At 36.0% G+C, this 17,199-nt stretch overlaps 1 protein-coding gene across 1 annotated transcript in view; it reads left to right on the forward strand.

Moving 5' to 3' along the window:
• Positions 1-17,199, forward strand: part of sdhc (succinate dehydrogenase complex, subunit C, integral membrane protein) — a 48,191-nt gene that overhangs the window by 20,184 nt on the left and 10,808 nt on the right. Inside the window, exons 2-4 of the mRNA XM_039741128.1 lie at positions 4,128-4,190; positions 4,596-4,697; positions 4,790-4,851. Coding sequence (XP_039597062.1) covers positions 4,128-4,190; positions 4,596-4,697; positions 4,790-4,851 — 227 coding nt within the window. The remainder of the gene's footprint in view (positions 1-4,127; positions 4,191-4,595; positions 4,698-4,789; positions 4,852-17,199) is intronic.

A 17,199-nucleotide genomic window follows, 5' to 3' on the forward strand; every position in this document is an offset into this window, starting at 1 on the left:
CTCCTACCGCAGACCTCACCACTGTCACAATTCCCTCGTACATATCCTGTACAACTCTTACATACTTCTCTGCCACTCAACAACAACAACAACAACATTTATTTATATAGCACATTTTCATACAAACAGTAGCTCAAAGTGCTTTACATATTAAAGAATAGAAAAATGAAAGACATAATTATAAAAAATAAATCAACATTAACATCGAATAAGAGTAAGGTTCAATGGCCAGGGGGGACAGAAAAAACAAAAAAACTCCAGACGGCTGGAGAAAAAATAAAATCTGTAGGGATTCCAGACCATGATACCGCCCAGTCCCCTCTGGGCATTCTACCTAACATAAATGAAACAGTCCTCTTTGGATTTAGGGTTCTCACGGAAGGGCTTGATGATGATGATGGTCACGTAGACTTCTTCCTTTTAATCCGTCCATCATTGTTGGAGCATCATGAAGCTTTGAGTAGCTTTCTCATACAATACCACAACTCCTTTCAAGGCATCCTGTCATATGCTTCCCCTGGTCCACAAAGGCACAATGCAACTAATTCTGGCCTTCTCTATTCTTCTCCATCAACACCCTCAGAGCAAATATTGCATCTGTTGTGCTCTTTCTTGGCATGAAACCATACTGCTGCTCACTAATTATCACTTCCCTTCTTAACATAGCTTCCACTACTCTTTCCTATAACTTCATGCTGTGGCTCAACAATTTTAAATAAATATCGGCACCAGTACACTTCTTCTCCACTCCTCAGGCAACCTCTCACTTTCCAAGATTCTATTAAACAATCTGGTCAAAAACTACACTGCCATCTCTCCTAATCACCTCCATGCTTTCACAGGTATGTCATCTGGACCAATGGCCTTTCCATTCTTCATCCTCTTCATAGCTGTCCTTACTTCCTCCTTGCTAATCCATTGCACTTTCTGATTCACTATCTCCACATCATCCAACTTTCTCTCTCTCTCTCTTTTTCTCATTCTCTTCATCCATCAGCCTCTCGAAGTACTCTTTCCAACTTCTCAACACACCCTCCTTGCTTGTGAGTGTGTTTCCATCTTTATCCTTTATGACCCTAACCTGCTGTACATCTTTCCCAGCTCAGTCCCTCTGTCTAGCCAATTGGTACAGGTCCTTTTCTCCTTCCATTAGTGTCCAACCTCTCATATAACTCTTCATACGCCATTTCTTTAGCCATCCAATGCCTGCCTTACCTCCTCCCTAAACTCTACCTTGCAGTCTTCCTTTTTCAACTTCCACCATTTGATCCTTGGATCTGCCCTCACTCTATTTCTCTTCTTGATCTCCAGCATTATCCTTACCAACCACCATCCTATGCTGTCTAACTACACTTTCCCTTGCTACCACTTTGCAGTCTTTGATCTCCTTCAGATTGACTATTCTGCATAGGGATATAATCTACCTGTGTGCATCCTCCTCCACTCTTGTATGTCACCCTATGTTCCTACCTCTTCTTAAAATACGTATTCAACACAGCCAAGCCCATCCTTTTTGCAAAACCCACTAACAGCCGACCTTCTTCATTCCTCTCCTTGACACCATACCTACCCATCACCTCCTTGTCTCTTCTGTTCCGTTCACCAACATGTCCATTGAAATCCGCTCCAATCACCACTTTCTGTCCCTTGGGTACACTGTCTATAACTTCATCCAACTCACTCCAGAAATGTTCTTTTTCATCCATTGCACACCCAACTTGCGGGACATTTGCACTAACAACATTCACCATCACACCTTCAATTTCCAGCTTCATAATCATTACTCTGTCTGACACTCTTTTCACTTCCAAAACACTTTTGACATTCTGTTCCTTCAGAATAATCCCTACGCCATTATTCCTCCCATCTACACTGTGTCTACAACGATTCTTGTAAATCTAGAATGACAGAGGAAATGCGAGGCAAGAAGTGCTGAACAAACAGCTAAAACAGAAAATGTTTTCATATGTTAAAGTAATAACCACATATTAACGTGAAGCGTAGGATGTGTGAATACTGAAGCTCAAATATCCAATAAACACTTTCACAAAAGGTGTAACAAAACAAGTAGGCTTTTATTCAAGAATAAAACTGAAGAAAAAGAAATTGCTCAATTGACATTTTGCTGAAGCCCAGCTAACAGTTGGTACAAAGTAAAAAACATTTGCATATGTGTGTTTGCATGTTTCCTTTTGAACCAGTTGTTACAGTGATAATGCTGTTCTGTCTTAGATCTTTGCAGATGGGTCAGTGGAAAGGCTACCACTTGGGAACCTCGAGATAATAGGTCAGAATCTCGCATTGTCCCTGCATTGAGTGCTTTGAGTAGTAATCAAGCTTTTTTATTATTATAATGAAAATGTACATTTGACCCAAGTCTGTAACATCCTGTGTAAATTTATGGTACTTGTAAATGTTGGTGATGAAGGGATAAAACCAGACATACAAACGCAGCTCAATCATTTCTTCTTGTCCTTGCACATGGACATTTACATCAACATGTCTTCTGAACAAATTTTTTAATTCAGCTTTATTCTTGGATTCTTGAATAAAACTGAATTTAAATGATTTTTTTATTCAGTTTTATTATTTTTTGAAAAAAAATCATTCAAATTAATTTGAATTCAAAGATTCATGTCTATTTTTGTCTCTTTTTTATCACTTGTCACGTTTGACTTTGAAATAATATCCACCTTCATTGTTACTCCTTTTTATTCTTACCTAGGTTCACTAATGGGTTAGCAGTATAAAAAATGCTGCAATTGTAAGAAATGGCAGAAACTTTTCAATTATCTCTTAGAAGAATGTTATTAAATTTTATTGAGTTTTGGAAAGTATGTAGAAAATAGGCACAACTTTGGTGACCTTGATTGGTCAATCCAGGTAGCTTTCATGATGCTTATGGGTTATTTAAAGTATTTTACACACAAATTCTTTACCCCATTCATTTTTAAATGAACATTCAAATTGCTACTGCTTGATTACATTTAACCAATGCTGAGTGTTACGATACATTCCTAAAGTTTTATCATCCAATTTTTTTTTTTTCCCCACTTGAGTAAGGGGCATGCCAACACAGTGAACCAGCTCACCGTTTTCAATCATAGGCCTACACGGTAGTCTAACATAATGGAGCAGTGTGTAGCATTGCTGTATCATGGGTACATTGTTCTCCGTATAAATCCTGCACCTAGTTGCTGCACATATGAAGTATACCCAGACTGAATGGGTTTTTCTCCAGGTAATCTGATACTGTTGTACATTAGTTAGGTTGTTTTCCTTTTCTAAATTGGACCTTTGTATATGAATAAATCCTGAAATGGACTAATGCCTGTTGCTGGCAAGATAAGCTGTGTCATATTACCTTGAAGTGTGTTAAGAGTGTTTTATGTATTCATCTTTCTGAAATCAGTTCACATCCTTTCACAGTTAAATGTTCTTCATTTGTGAATAGAAATAGTTTTTTTTTGGTAGTGAACAAAATTGTTTCATAATATTTAATTTTACTATATTACATGTGAAATGAAGAAAGACTGAACCAGACAGGAATTTAGCACATTACTCATCACACACTTTAAATATGGTGTTAATTCCATTTCAGTACTTTGTAGCTTTGATTGAAGGCTTGTAATTTCCAGAGATGCATAAGAGGGTGGATTAATGTAATGTTTATCCACTCTTTTCCGTATGGCATGCAAAAGGTTTTCTGTTGCTTTGCCATTAAAATTCCAGGTTTTTGCCTTATACTGTATTAGAGCATATGAAGAGAAGGAGAGCCTCCTCCTCATTAATAAATCTGAATATTAAATTGTGATGGCCCTGTATAAAGATACAATCTGCATTTTTTTGACTCATAAAGCTTTACTGCAGCAGAGAAAATATCACCTGCTGATGTAAGCATTTTTGGGATCACCAGGCACAGCTGTTGGTTGTCAAGTACAGTAACTCATTTTTATCTGGAAAAAGGCAAGCAGACTGAATTGCTAATTTAGCAGGTATACACAAAAATGCATCTCTCTGAGGTCTGATGCTTTTAAGCAGTGTAAGCAGTCGAACTGTTAGAGCTTAGTTCTTTTAGTGGAATTAAAAAAAACATGCTCAAGATTTGTTTTTTCTGTCATTTGCAGGTCACTGGCTCGTGGCAGACATATTGTTTCAGCTCATCATCCAACTTGTATACTTTATAGACAGTAAGTACTGATATCTCAAACCATAATTGTGTTTTCCGTTGAGGCTTCTTCCAGTTAATGTTAGCTATGATTTACAGCTGCAGCATTGTTTTTCTGAAATAGCAGGTAGATCTGTTCAAGCTGTATAATGCGTTAATGACTATCAAAATATAGTATTACATTTAACATAGTTTGTATATTCATAATGCACTTTGCATTGCTGTTATTTTTTTATTGTATTATTTTTTGTTTTTCACCTATTTGCAAAAGTGTACATCTATTCTATAAAAAGGGACTAAATTGTAAGTAATGGATGAATCTAAATTTCAGAGAATACACTAATTTAACATGTCTGCTCTCTGTTCTTAACTCACTGCTAAATTTCAGTATATGACAGCGGTGATCATTTTACATGGTTTCTTATAGTGCAGTACCAATGGGAACAAGTGCCAAAGATGAGATGCAGAAGTTTTGGGACAAGAACACTCAACTGAAGCGGCCACTATCTCCCCATATTACCATTTATGGGTATGTGCAATATTGAAAGGCTGTTATGAGGGCATTGGGTAGTATTGTGCACAAAGAATGGTTCAGACAGTCTTTGTTTCATTTTTAATTAGGTGGTCAGTTCCTATGCTGATGTCGATTTCTCACCGTGGGACAGGCATTGCCTTGAGTTCAGGTACATTTTTTTAAAAGAAGAATGTTCAACAGTTTGTTAAAGTACAGTTTTAATTGCTTACTGATATTTATTAATCACTGAGATTTATTCATGGATTTCTTTATACAGTTTGGATGATGGACAGGTACAATCTACTATCTATATATACTGTGTGTACTATATACACACACACACACACACATACATATATACATATACATACATACAGTATATATAATATAAAAAAGTGCAACGGTTTATATCAGGCTTATTTTAAAACCTACATATATATGTTTGGTATCATTCTTTTCAGAATTTATCAAACGTTAATGTGGTGTTAGATTTTCAGATTCTTATTCCGTTTTTAAATTATAAACTAAAATATCAAGAAAGTCGTGGTTTATAAAAAATGTCAGTTAAAACGAATGGGTTGTTTATTTGTCTATTATAAATGCTCATCGAGCATAGTGGACCTCAGCTTAATGGGAATTCTCCAATTGGTAAGAGAGTTAATATTTTATTTTCATTTCATGATTTTTATTCCATTAAATAAATAATTAATTTTTCTTTTACATATGTATATAGAATTTCGTGATTTTGACTCTAATAAATAATCATTTTTCTTTTGTACATTTACAGATTTTACATATATTCTGGCCACAACTGGGGGTTGGACGCCAGGGGGGCTTACCCCCCTAGTTTATATATAAAAAAAGTCTACCCGCAATTAAGTGTACATATTATACTTCTATAAGGATTGGCTCATTTTTTATCACATCATAATTTTCTTGTAGTATTTGTTTAAATTGTTCCATAATATTGAATTATTACTGTCTGAATGAATACAATTAAATTTAATTATTTGTACTTGCAATATATCAATGGCAAAAAAGCTGTAAAACATTTTTTTCCAGCAAGAAGTAAATGTTCATTTCATATTGTAATTCATCAAGGTAAAATAGTTACACATGATTGTGTAATGTTTAGCTTTAAGTTTAAAACATTTGAAAAACATTTTACAAAAGCTGATCATACAGTCCAACAAAACCTGCCAATCCTATCCACCTAATTCCTCCAAAACAGCCTCAAGTTGAATTTTGAATGTTTCTAGAGTCCTTCTGTCCACCACACTGTTTGATAGTTCTATTCCATGTGCCTGTAGTTCTCTGTCAAGAAAACAAATTCTATTATTTGTGCAAAATTCACCCTTAAGTTTACAACTGTAAACTGTGTTCTTGTTTAACTTATGTTAAAGTAATGGTCTCAATCCACTGTACTAATTTGTGTCATCATGTTAAAAACTTCACTTGTGTCACCTCTTAATCTCTATTTGCTTAAACTTAAAAAGTTTAAACTCTGTCAGTCTTTCCTCATAGGTCATTTGCTGCAGTCTGGAAATCTGGTTAGATGCCCTTCTCTGGTCATTTTCTAGCAATGCCCTGTCTTTATTTATTTGTTATATATTGTTTATGGACTATTATTTGCACTAAAGTTTTGGTTGGTGTAGATATAAATTGGGATTGCTTGTTAAATTTTTAAAAAAATTGCACCATTTATACTTCATATTATGTAGGCTACTGCTGTTAGTAGATTGATTTGTACTATTTGTTTAACTTAAAAAAATTAAGTTTTAAACATTTTAACAATTTGTGTAAATGAAAAAATTGACCTCAACAGTATTTTATATGAACCTCCGTGCACCTTCGCCTCAGACAATTCTGATATAAATGTCTACCCGAATTATTTTTTGTTAGTTATTAGAATAAAATGGCCTACCAGCACAGAATGCTATATTACCAGATGTAAAATAAATGTACAATGTTTGACTTTCATATCTAAAGATCAAAGAGTTTAATAGATTAGAACACATGGCAGCCTTTTTCCAGAAATGTTTAGACTGATCTGGTATTTTCTTATAAGGGATTTTTATTATTATTATTATTATTATTACATATAAACACTCTCCATATTCACTTGTTTAAACTGTCGGGGCTGCATCATTCCTAATAACTTAAAAAATATTGATGAGTACATACCATTCAGCCTAATAAACCTTGCCAATCCCATCCATCTAATTTGTCCAAAATAACATCCAGTCGAGCTTTGAAGGTCCCTAAAGTCCTGCTGTCTAACATACTATTTGGAAATTTATTCTGTGGTCTTCTGTTTATGTGAAATTTACCCTTAAATTGCCAACTTTGTCCATGTGTTCTTGTTGAAATCATTTTGAAGTAACAGTCTAGACCCACTGTATTGATTTGTAATTTTAAAGACTTTGGCCATATCACCTCTTAATCTCCATTTACTTAAACTGAAAATGTTCAGCTCCTTTAATTTATTTTCTTATAAATCACACTTCTAGGTCCCAGAATCAGCTTTCCTAGGGCTGCTATATCATTTTTTTTTTTTGTAGCCTGGAGCCAAAAACTGCATGTATTACTCCAGGTGCAGGCTCACTTGTACGTTATAAAGCTTAATCATAGTTTCCTTTGACTTGTGGTGTACACATTGTGATATATAACCTAACATTTTGTAAGTCTTCTTATTGGCTTCAGTACACTGCCTCAAGTTTCAGACCTCCCATTGACTATTTAAATGTAATATTTTACATCCTATGTTAAAAACATTACATTTACTTAAATTACATTTCATCTGCCACAAATTTTCCCTTGCTTGTATGCTGTTATAGTCCCCGTGTGTAATGATTAAGGATTCTAGGTTACAGTCATATGAAAAAGTTTGAGAACCCCTCTTAATTCTTTGGATTTTTGTTTATCATTGGCTGAGCTTTCAAAGTAGCAACTTCCTTTTAATATATGACATGCCTTATGGAAACAGTAGTATTTCAGTAGTGACATTAAGTTTATTGGATTAACAGAAAATATGCAATATGCATCATAACAAAATTAGACAGGTTCATAAATTTGGGCAACCCAGCAGAGATATTCCATCAATACTTAGTTGAGCCTGCTTTTGCAAGTATAACAGCTTCTAGATGCCTCTTATAGCCTTTGATGAGTGTCTGGATTCTGGATGGAGGTATTTTTGACCATTCTTCCATACAAAATCTCTCCAGTTCAGTTAAATTTGATGACTGCCAAGCGTGGACAGCCTGCTTCAAATGATCCCATAGATTTTCGATGATATTCAAGTCAGGGGACTGTGACGGCCATTCCAGAACATTGTACTTCTCCCTCTGCATGAATGCCTTTGTAGATTTTGAACTGTGTTTTGGGTCATTGTCTTGTTGGAATATCCAACCCCTGTCTAACTTTAACTTTGTTACTAATGCTTGAACATTATCCTGAAGAATTTGTTGATATTAGGTTGAATTCATCTGACCCTCAACTTTAACAAAGTCCCCAGTCCCTAAACTAGCCACACAGCCCCACAACATGATGGAACCTCCACCAAATTTGACAGTAGGTAGCAGGTGTTTTTCTTGGAATGCGGTGTTCTTCTTCCGCCATGCACAGTGCATTTTGTTTTGACCAAATAACTCAATTTTTGTGTCATCAGTCCAAAGCAGTTTGTTCCAAAATGAATCTAGCTTGTCTAAATGAGCATTTGCATACAACAAATGACTGTGTTTGTGGCATGAGTGCAGAAAGGGCTTTTTTGTTATCGCCCTGTCATACAGATGTTATTTGTGCAAATTGCGCTGAATTGTAGAACGATGTACAGAAACACCATCTGCAGCAAGATGTTCTTGCAGGTCTTTGGAGGTGATCTGTGGGTTGTCTGTAACCATTCTCACAATCCTGCACATATGCCGCTTCTGTATTTTTCTTGGCCTGCCAGACCTGCTGGGTTCAACAGCAACTGTGCCTGTGGCCTTCCATTTCCTAATTATATTCCTTACAGTTGAATCTGACAGTTTAAATCTCTGAGATAGCTTTTTGTAGCCTTCACCTAAACCATGATACTGAACAATCTTTGTTTTCAAATCTTTTGAAAGTTGCTTTGAGGATCCCAAGCTGTCACTCTTCAGAGTAGAGTCCCAAGGGAAGCACAACTTGCAATTGACCACCTTAATTACCTTTTCTCTTAATTTTACACAATCCTGTCTATGAAGTTCAAGGCTTAACGAGTTAATCCAACCAATTTGGTGTTGCAAGTAATCAGTATTGAGCAGTTACATGCATTCAAATCAGCAAAATTATAAAGGGGCCCAAATTTTTGCACAGCTAGTTTTTCACATTTAATTTCATTTCATGCAACTAATTACTGCTTCACTAAAAATCTTTGTTCAGAAAACACCCCAGTACTCAGATGTTCCTAGGAAATGAAAGACATACCACTGTTATCTTGTTTTTTTGAAAGCAGAGTAAATCATTATGCAGGTTGAGAGGGGTTCCCAAACATTTTCATGTGACTGTATCCGTTAGTCTGCCTAGTTTGGTATCATCCTGCAAACTTAATGATCTTGTCCAGATCATTTATGTTTTATTAAAAAATGTAGCAGACCTAGCACTGACCTTTAATGGACACCACGCTTTTGACATTACCCAATTCTGATAAGGTTCCTTGTACCACCACCCTCCACTTCATTTGATTTAACCAATTTTGCACCTTAAGTCCAAGTTTTTGTTTGATGCACAACCTTTTATTAGTGACAAAATAAAACACTTTCTGAAAACCAATATAAATATTTTCATGTGCACTACTCTGATCACCCTTTTGTTTTATTCCCCATAAAACTCCAGCATATTAGTAAAACACAACCTTCCCTCTCTGAACCTATGTTGACTGTTCAGTAAAACTCCTGTTCTTGCCATGTGCTGCTAATCTTTTCTTAAATATTTACTTCCATTAATTAACCTGTGATGCATGTTAAGCTTGCTGGCCTATCGTTACATAGATCTGCCCTATCACCATTTTTATATAATGGAATAATATTTGCTATTTTCCAGTCTTTAGGAGTTCTCCAGTGTTGCAGTGACTTCTAAAGTACGTATATGTGAAGGATTTATGTTGCACTTACTAACCTTTTTAGTCACACGAGTATAAAGGTTATCTGGCCTTGTCGATTAATAGGTTTCAGCCTATTTAATCTAAAGCCCCATCCACACTGCTACATTTTCATTTAGAAATGCAGAGGTTTGTCTTTGTTTTTTGCCTTTCATCCACTAGCCTAGGATTTTCAGCCCCAGAATATGAAGACTTAAAAATTGTTTCCAGAGCTGAATACTTTCGTATATGAAGCATATGTGTTTTAATGTGGATGGGCGAAAATGATACCTAATTATGCTCCGACTGGTTCATGCTTACTTTTGGCCATCCCCAATTGGATTCTGCTTATTACAAAACCTCATTCCATGATTGGTCACCCTTGGCTGAATGAAAAAATATTCCAAAATAGCAAACAAAGTCGTGTTACTTTCCATGGCGCTTGCCTAGCTACTTGCCTGTATGCATCTAAATTGTGTTTTGTTCAGTGTGGGTGCTGCATACCTGTGCAAAAGGCAAATAATTTACCAGCCGCCCCAGTCTTGTGATAAATCCTGTGGCTGGCAGCATTACTGTTCTGGTGAAAAATTTGAAGCCCAATGAAAATAAGATTGTAAATAACTTGGTTGACTGCCTCAATCTTTATTAATTAAATTTAATCAGTTCAGCCTCTTATCAATCTTTATTACTTAAATATAACCTGTTCAGTAAGGAGGAGCTCTTTCTGCAGAAAAATTAATGATAAGGCACTTAAGTAAGTGAATGGGTGGGTGTAGAGGGCAGCTGAGTTTACAATATTAAAGGACAAAGAGAGACATGAAAGCACAGTGCAGTAAGGCAAAGATATAGACACAAGCGGGTATGTACGCATTTATTCATGCTCTCTATTGAGATTGTTTTGTAAATGTTGTGCAGTATGTTTTCAGATTGCTGTGTACAGCTTAAGGTCAGTCCTGTCACAAATGAACATACTGTTACTTTCAACTGCATTCAGTGTATTGACTTAACACAGGGCAATTCTGTGCTGCTCCTTTAGTAATTTCTGCCTTTTTCTATATGCTGTGACCACAGTATCAGTGTCTTTTGCATGCTGATAGCCTTGAAAGTGCATAAAACGCAAGGGAATCTGATTTTCACAAGGCACTGAATATTTTCACTGCATAGTCCCTTCAAGGTTTTTCTACCTGATGCATGCATGCCCATTGTAGGCTAGGCAAAGTTCTAAGTCATATTTGTTTTCTGACATATAGTAAAGATTGGAAAATCCAGAAGCTATTGTTTTTATAAATGTGTTTATTGACTACTAAGAAATTAACTGCATAATTTAATCTCAGATCTTTAAGGATAACTACTCACATTTTCCATTCCATCTAAATCAGTGAACATGTTTATTCCCATCGTTATTTTTATTCTTCCATTTAGTCTTAAGTCTTACTTCCCAAGTATAGCTTGGTAAATTTGCAGCTTATTCATCCCAGGACTACCAGCTGCCAGTATCCTGTGTCAGTAGCATTTTCAAATGGCAGTCTACATTTTAGGGGGTTAAGGTTCTCCAACTGTCCAAAATGTCTGCATTACAAACACGTTTTGTTCAATAGAAAATATATTTCATAGGCTAAAACAAAGCTTAGTGCTCTGTTTTTAACTATTTCATTTTCTAAGAATATTTTTGAATTGCAAAGGCACATTCACAACTTAAAAACAGTAAACATTCTAATATGTATGTCTTTGCATTTTTTACATTGTTTAATGCACAAAGATTCGATTCCAGCAGGAAATGCTCTACTCACTTCATCACTTCTTCCTAGCCTTGTAATTCCATCATTCCCTTGCCTGTTTGAAATGGACAGCTACATTTCAAGGTAACCAGGCTCAACAGTTTACTTCTTGGTTTGAGTTGTAAATAGTATCCTTTATTCAAAGTCTAATTCTTATGAAATGTGTACATTTTAGCTATATTTTTGTGAATAATACAGGAGAAAAATAGGTCCTAGCAAAACTACAGTACATTTAATAGTCTGGAACAATAACAAGAATGCCACAGGTTTATTTTTAGGTGATGGCAGTTAATGCTAAAAAAAATACACCATATGTAGTCTTTAGTTCATGTCTGTGTTATTTAGTGTCCTTGATTCTGATGCTATTCTTTACAGTAGGAAATTGGTCCCAGTATGTACAATAGATGTATTCTTTCCATTTTCTCAAGAAATAATTGTAAATATACAAACCTTTTCAACATCAGAATATTTTAAGATGTCCAAAGTTATGCAACCTAAAAAAGTATTCAGAACTTTTAACTTGCATGTAGTTTTTTCATAGATGACTGTATTAAAGGCACTCCACCCAATCAAAGCCCTACTTCTTTTATTAATTTTCCTCTTTCCACTATGTTCTGGTACGTTCTTGACAGTTTCATGAGTAGCTACCTTCTTAGTAACATTGCAGACTGTAGAAACCACAGTGCCAAGATCTCTGGATATGGCCTTGTATCCTCTGATAATTTTCTGTTCATTGTAATAGATTGTCCATTGTTCTTAGATTGTTCTTTTGGCATTGTCAGAAAGGAGCAGTGAATGAAAGTGACCTTTTTTTAAGCATTAAATGCTTCATTCATTTGTTGATCATTAAATAATTTATGCCATGTTAGTATTTGCAATTTGTCACAGGTGAGCCTAGTTTTACTGCAATGATAATCTATTTCTGCTAATCAAACTAATCTAAATTTTTCAAAAGGATGTCAAAAATTGAGTCATGGTGACTTTTCAGTTTTTATATTATTCTTAGTAATGTTGACCACAACTGTAATATATACAGATGAGGCAACATGAAAACTTGTGCTATGAGTTAGTCTCTTCCAGGGTGCCACAAGGGCACCTTAAATTTTCTTTCTGTCCACAAGATGGACTTCAGTGCTATAAGGTAAACTCACATGGGGCATGCAGCAGTGTGTGCTTTAGTCAGTGTAACATTTTATTGTGGGTTATGTTAGATTTGCGGATTCCTGCGCCATGTCAAATTACACAACAGAAAATCATGGCCTATGTCTACTTATTTACCAATTGGCCAAACTTCCAATGCACTTGTGCTTGTCCTTTTCCTGACAGCCAATTGTGTGCTGCCTGACAAAGCAGGTGCTATTCGAAGCATTAACGTATTTCTTTTTTTTTAATATTTTGTAGTGATATATAATATATGAATCTCTGCCGTTTATTTCTTTTTTTACATTCTGTTGTGGTAACAGCCACCATGCTACCTGATAGAGCCAGTGCTATGTGAAGTGTTAATAGCTGCAGGGCATTCATTCAGAGTCTATGCCCTTATTTTCAATTCTGTTTTAGTACATAAAACACGAGACATTGGACAGTGCTGGTGTTTGTAGCACTTTGAATTAATGGCAACGTTTGTATAATCCAATATCTACAACACAGCATACAGATGTTTAACGGACGCTCATTAACATTTGGTCATGTTAGAAGAGACTCCTGTGTTAAACTGCATGTGAATGTAGCACAGCTCAGTTTGAGTACCAGTAAACTTGGCACAGCCGCATTTCTGTAGCACAGGACTGTACTATTTAACTGTAAACATTTAGAGAAAATAAACAACAACAAAATAAATGTGCTGTTTGCCAATTTTTCAAATAAGGATTATATGACCATCCTTACTGGTAATATGTAAAACCATAAATATGAAAGAAGGTGCCTTTTCTCTTTTACATCACCACAAACATAACAGGTTAGCTAAAGAATTTCAGTAGTGTACCTACTGTACGCTTGGGCTAAGCAAATATCAACTGTAATTTAACGTAGAAATCTATTTTGTCAAAAAGGTGATAAAAGAAAGTGCCACAATGCTCTGTGCCTTCAAATATCGCATGCATTTCATGTGTGTTCCATGTCTACAACAATCTATGTAAACACATTGTTAAAACAGAAACGTTTTTCATGTTTTAGTAATAATTGGCAAAATGTAGACCTGATGCGTATAATGTATGAAGCCTGAAGTCGAAATATCAAATAAACAATTTCACAAAAGGTACAAGTATAACAAAACAAGTACACTTTTATTTATGAATATAATTGCAGAACCCGCGATAGGGTGCGACTTTGACATGTTTTTAATATGACCACTTTGGTGGCGCAATGGTAAGAACTTCTGACTGGTAATCAAAAGGTCCCAAGTTCGACCCCAGATAGCTCAGGTTTGAGAAACGAGCTGCTGTTATTCTTACTATTTTACAATAAAAATATAAATTTGACACTTCTATTTTCACATAAAGATGCACTATAACAGAGGTGAACTCAGATGCTGATGAGGGTTCTAAATCAGAGAAAGAATGCACGTCACACTTTTGCCATCGCTGTACTTTGTATATGTACACAGGTAGCTCTACAGTCTACTTATGACTTTACGCTGTAGCAAGATAAGTAAATAAATCGAGGTAAATAACATTCGTTCTGGCTTTTATATACAAAGTACAGCAGCGGCAGCTTCCACCTGCAGCTATAGACTTTTCAGTACGCGAGCGACTCGCCATGCTAGTGTTTAGATCTGGATGGTGCATGTGTCCAAAAAACAAGTCTGACTGCATTCTCGTGCCATTGCTTGTGAAATGAAGTGTCAGCATGCACTTTTCATGGCATTACACGTGTTTTTTTTAACATACCCGTGTCGATCAAACACTGGAAGGTGTAGGAAGTAAGTGAATAAATCGGAGTAAATAACATTCGATCTGGCTTTTATATACAAAGTACAGCGACGGCAAATGTGCGACGTACATTCTTTTTCCGATGTAGAACCCTTATTGTCATCTGAGTTCAACTCTGCTCTATATCTCTATACCTCTGTCTCTCTTTTTTGCAAGTGTGGCTTTGACATTGTGGACCATAAGGTGCATACTAATTCAGCAAGAGTAGGAACACTCAATAAAACTGAATAAAAAAATTCAAGTGACAGTGAGATAGGAAGAAGGCAGATTCACCAGCGTTTGTGTGTCAGCTTTTGTCCATCCAGATCAGAGAATTTCCAGTTCCATTGTCTCAAAACACCACTCACATCTATAGTTATTCCCAGTTACAAATAAAAACTAAGTGTCAGTTCCTTTGGGGGTTGGGGTAGTATGTATCGTGTTCGTGACTGAGAGAATAAAAGTGGGGGGAAAAAAGCTAACTTTTACAAGTACTACAAATTTACACCGACTGTTACAGATGCAAATCAAATGTATGTTTATATTGTATAATATTAACAGTAAGAGCAGCTCACTACTCAAAACGGCAAATATACAAGGGAATCGGGATCAAACCGGGGGACTCTTGATTACAAGTCAGCAGTTCTTACCGCTGTGCCACAGAAGCTATTGTATCATCCTTGAACCTTTTGTGAAAGTGTTTATTTTAACTTTGGACTTCAGGCTTCACACATTATACAGTTTATGTCTACATTTTGTTATCCATCCATACATTATCCAACCCGCTATATCCTACATTTTGTCATTTAATACTAAAATATGAAAGTTTCTGCTTTAATGACGTGTTTACATAGATTGTTGTAGAAACGGAACACACATGAAATGCATGTGTTCCAAATAATGACCTATTATTTCCCTATACATCTCTAGGTACCTGACTCTTAGATAATCAAGGCTGGATCTGGGAGAACTTTGTGCCCATTCTGCGGCAGTGGGGGGATGGAATAGTAGGCTGCTTGCCTTGATCGGCACATTTACAGACAAAAGATGCTGACTGAGAGGTGGGACGGATTTACAAGATTTTGCATAGGCTTTGGTAATTCTGGTGTTAAACAATGCAGTGAGCGCACCCCCATTCCCCAGCTAGGTTTTAAGCAAGCTTGGTGCAGAAGGTACTGTGTAAAGGTGTGAAAAGCCCTTTGTTTCTGTAGGTCTCTAATAACAGTGTATTAGGTGGACTGCAAAGCCATTAACCAAAGACTAGCTGCAGGATATGAACATTGATGTTACTGTTGGATAGGGGAGGCTTCCGTTTTGCTACTATCCTATCTTTACTCCATCTCTTTCTGACCGTTTTGTCATGAACACTGACCATAGCTGGTTCTAGAGAGGCTTGCAGTTCTTTGGAAGTTTTTCTGGGATCCTCTTTGACATTTCGAACAAGTTGTTGCTGTGTCCTTGGAGTATTTTTTACAGGTCTGGCTTTCCTGGGAAGACTCACCACTGTTCCAACTTTTCTCCATTTGGTGCTAATTGCTCTCACTGTGGTGTGGTCCCAGAGTCCTAGAACTGGCCTCATAACACTTTCATTATTGGTAAATTTAAACAACTTTTTTCATTATTTCTTCTGGAATTTGATTTGATTATTCTGGAAACCTTGTGTTGACCACTTAATTTTTATAGCGAGGATCAATATATGGTGAGGTTTAGTTTCAACAGGGCTGGCTACAGTTAGGTCTAGCTGTGCTTATTTAGCTGATTTTAATTATCAGTTCACTTTGGTCAGCTATTTGAGTGATTAACCAAGTTTACAATTACCTTTTCACATGGATAGGGTAGTACAGATGTTGGGTAACTTCGTTACTTAAACATATTCAGTAGCAATTTAGAAATGGTCTTCTGTGTTTACTCTGGTTCCCTTGTTCTTATATTTTGTCTAAAGTTTTGAAACAATTGATTGTAAGACATATACTCAAATAGAGAATATCTGGAAGTGGGGTAAATAGTTTTTTTGCAGCAGTGTATGTGTTATGTGCTATTAGGCCACATTAATGTTTAATATGCACATACCGTGTAGGACATTTATGTTACAAATGCATGATTTCCATATATCTTTATATATTTCTTATTACATGACTTTTTACTATGCTCTAATATAAGTTACTGTAATTGTCTTTAAGGACTATTTCAGCTTAAAGCCAATGCAGTCATTAAAACACAGTTGTTATGCTTTCATCCTTACACTGGTCCTAATTTCATCTATCATCCTCCAAAACACAATGCGTCTTTTCTTTTCTTATCTGTCTGAAATACTAACTCATTTCTCTTTCTCAGACTGTTATCTTGTAGGTGACTTTAATATCCACATTGATGATCCTTCGTGTCCCCACTGGAATGTTTTGACTTGGTGCAATATGTTGATTTTCCTACCCACTCTGGTGGTCTCATGGTGGATTTGGTCCCTATTCCATCCACATTAAATAGTCGATCACTATAACTCAGTCCTCCATTCAACATTAGATAAAATACTCCTTTAAAACACAAGGAGATATCTTTTAAACATTCAGCTCCATGGTATAATTTAACATTACGATCTATGAAAGCAGCTTACTGTGCCTGACCATAAAAGAACTTACAAAGATGCAATACAGTGACCCCTCCTCAATCGCGGGGGTTGTGTTCCAGAACCCCCCGCGAAAGGTGAAAATCCGAGAAGTAAAAACCTTACTTTT

Source organism: Polypterus senegalus, chromosome 18 (genome assembly GCF_016835505.1).
Source record: "Polypterus senegalus isolate Bchr_013 chromosome 18, ASM1683550v1, whole genome shotgun sequence".
In the NCBI taxonomy this organism is placed as follows: Eukaryota; Metazoa; Chordata; class Cladistia; order Polypteriformes; family Polypteridae; genus Polypterus; species Polypterus senegalus.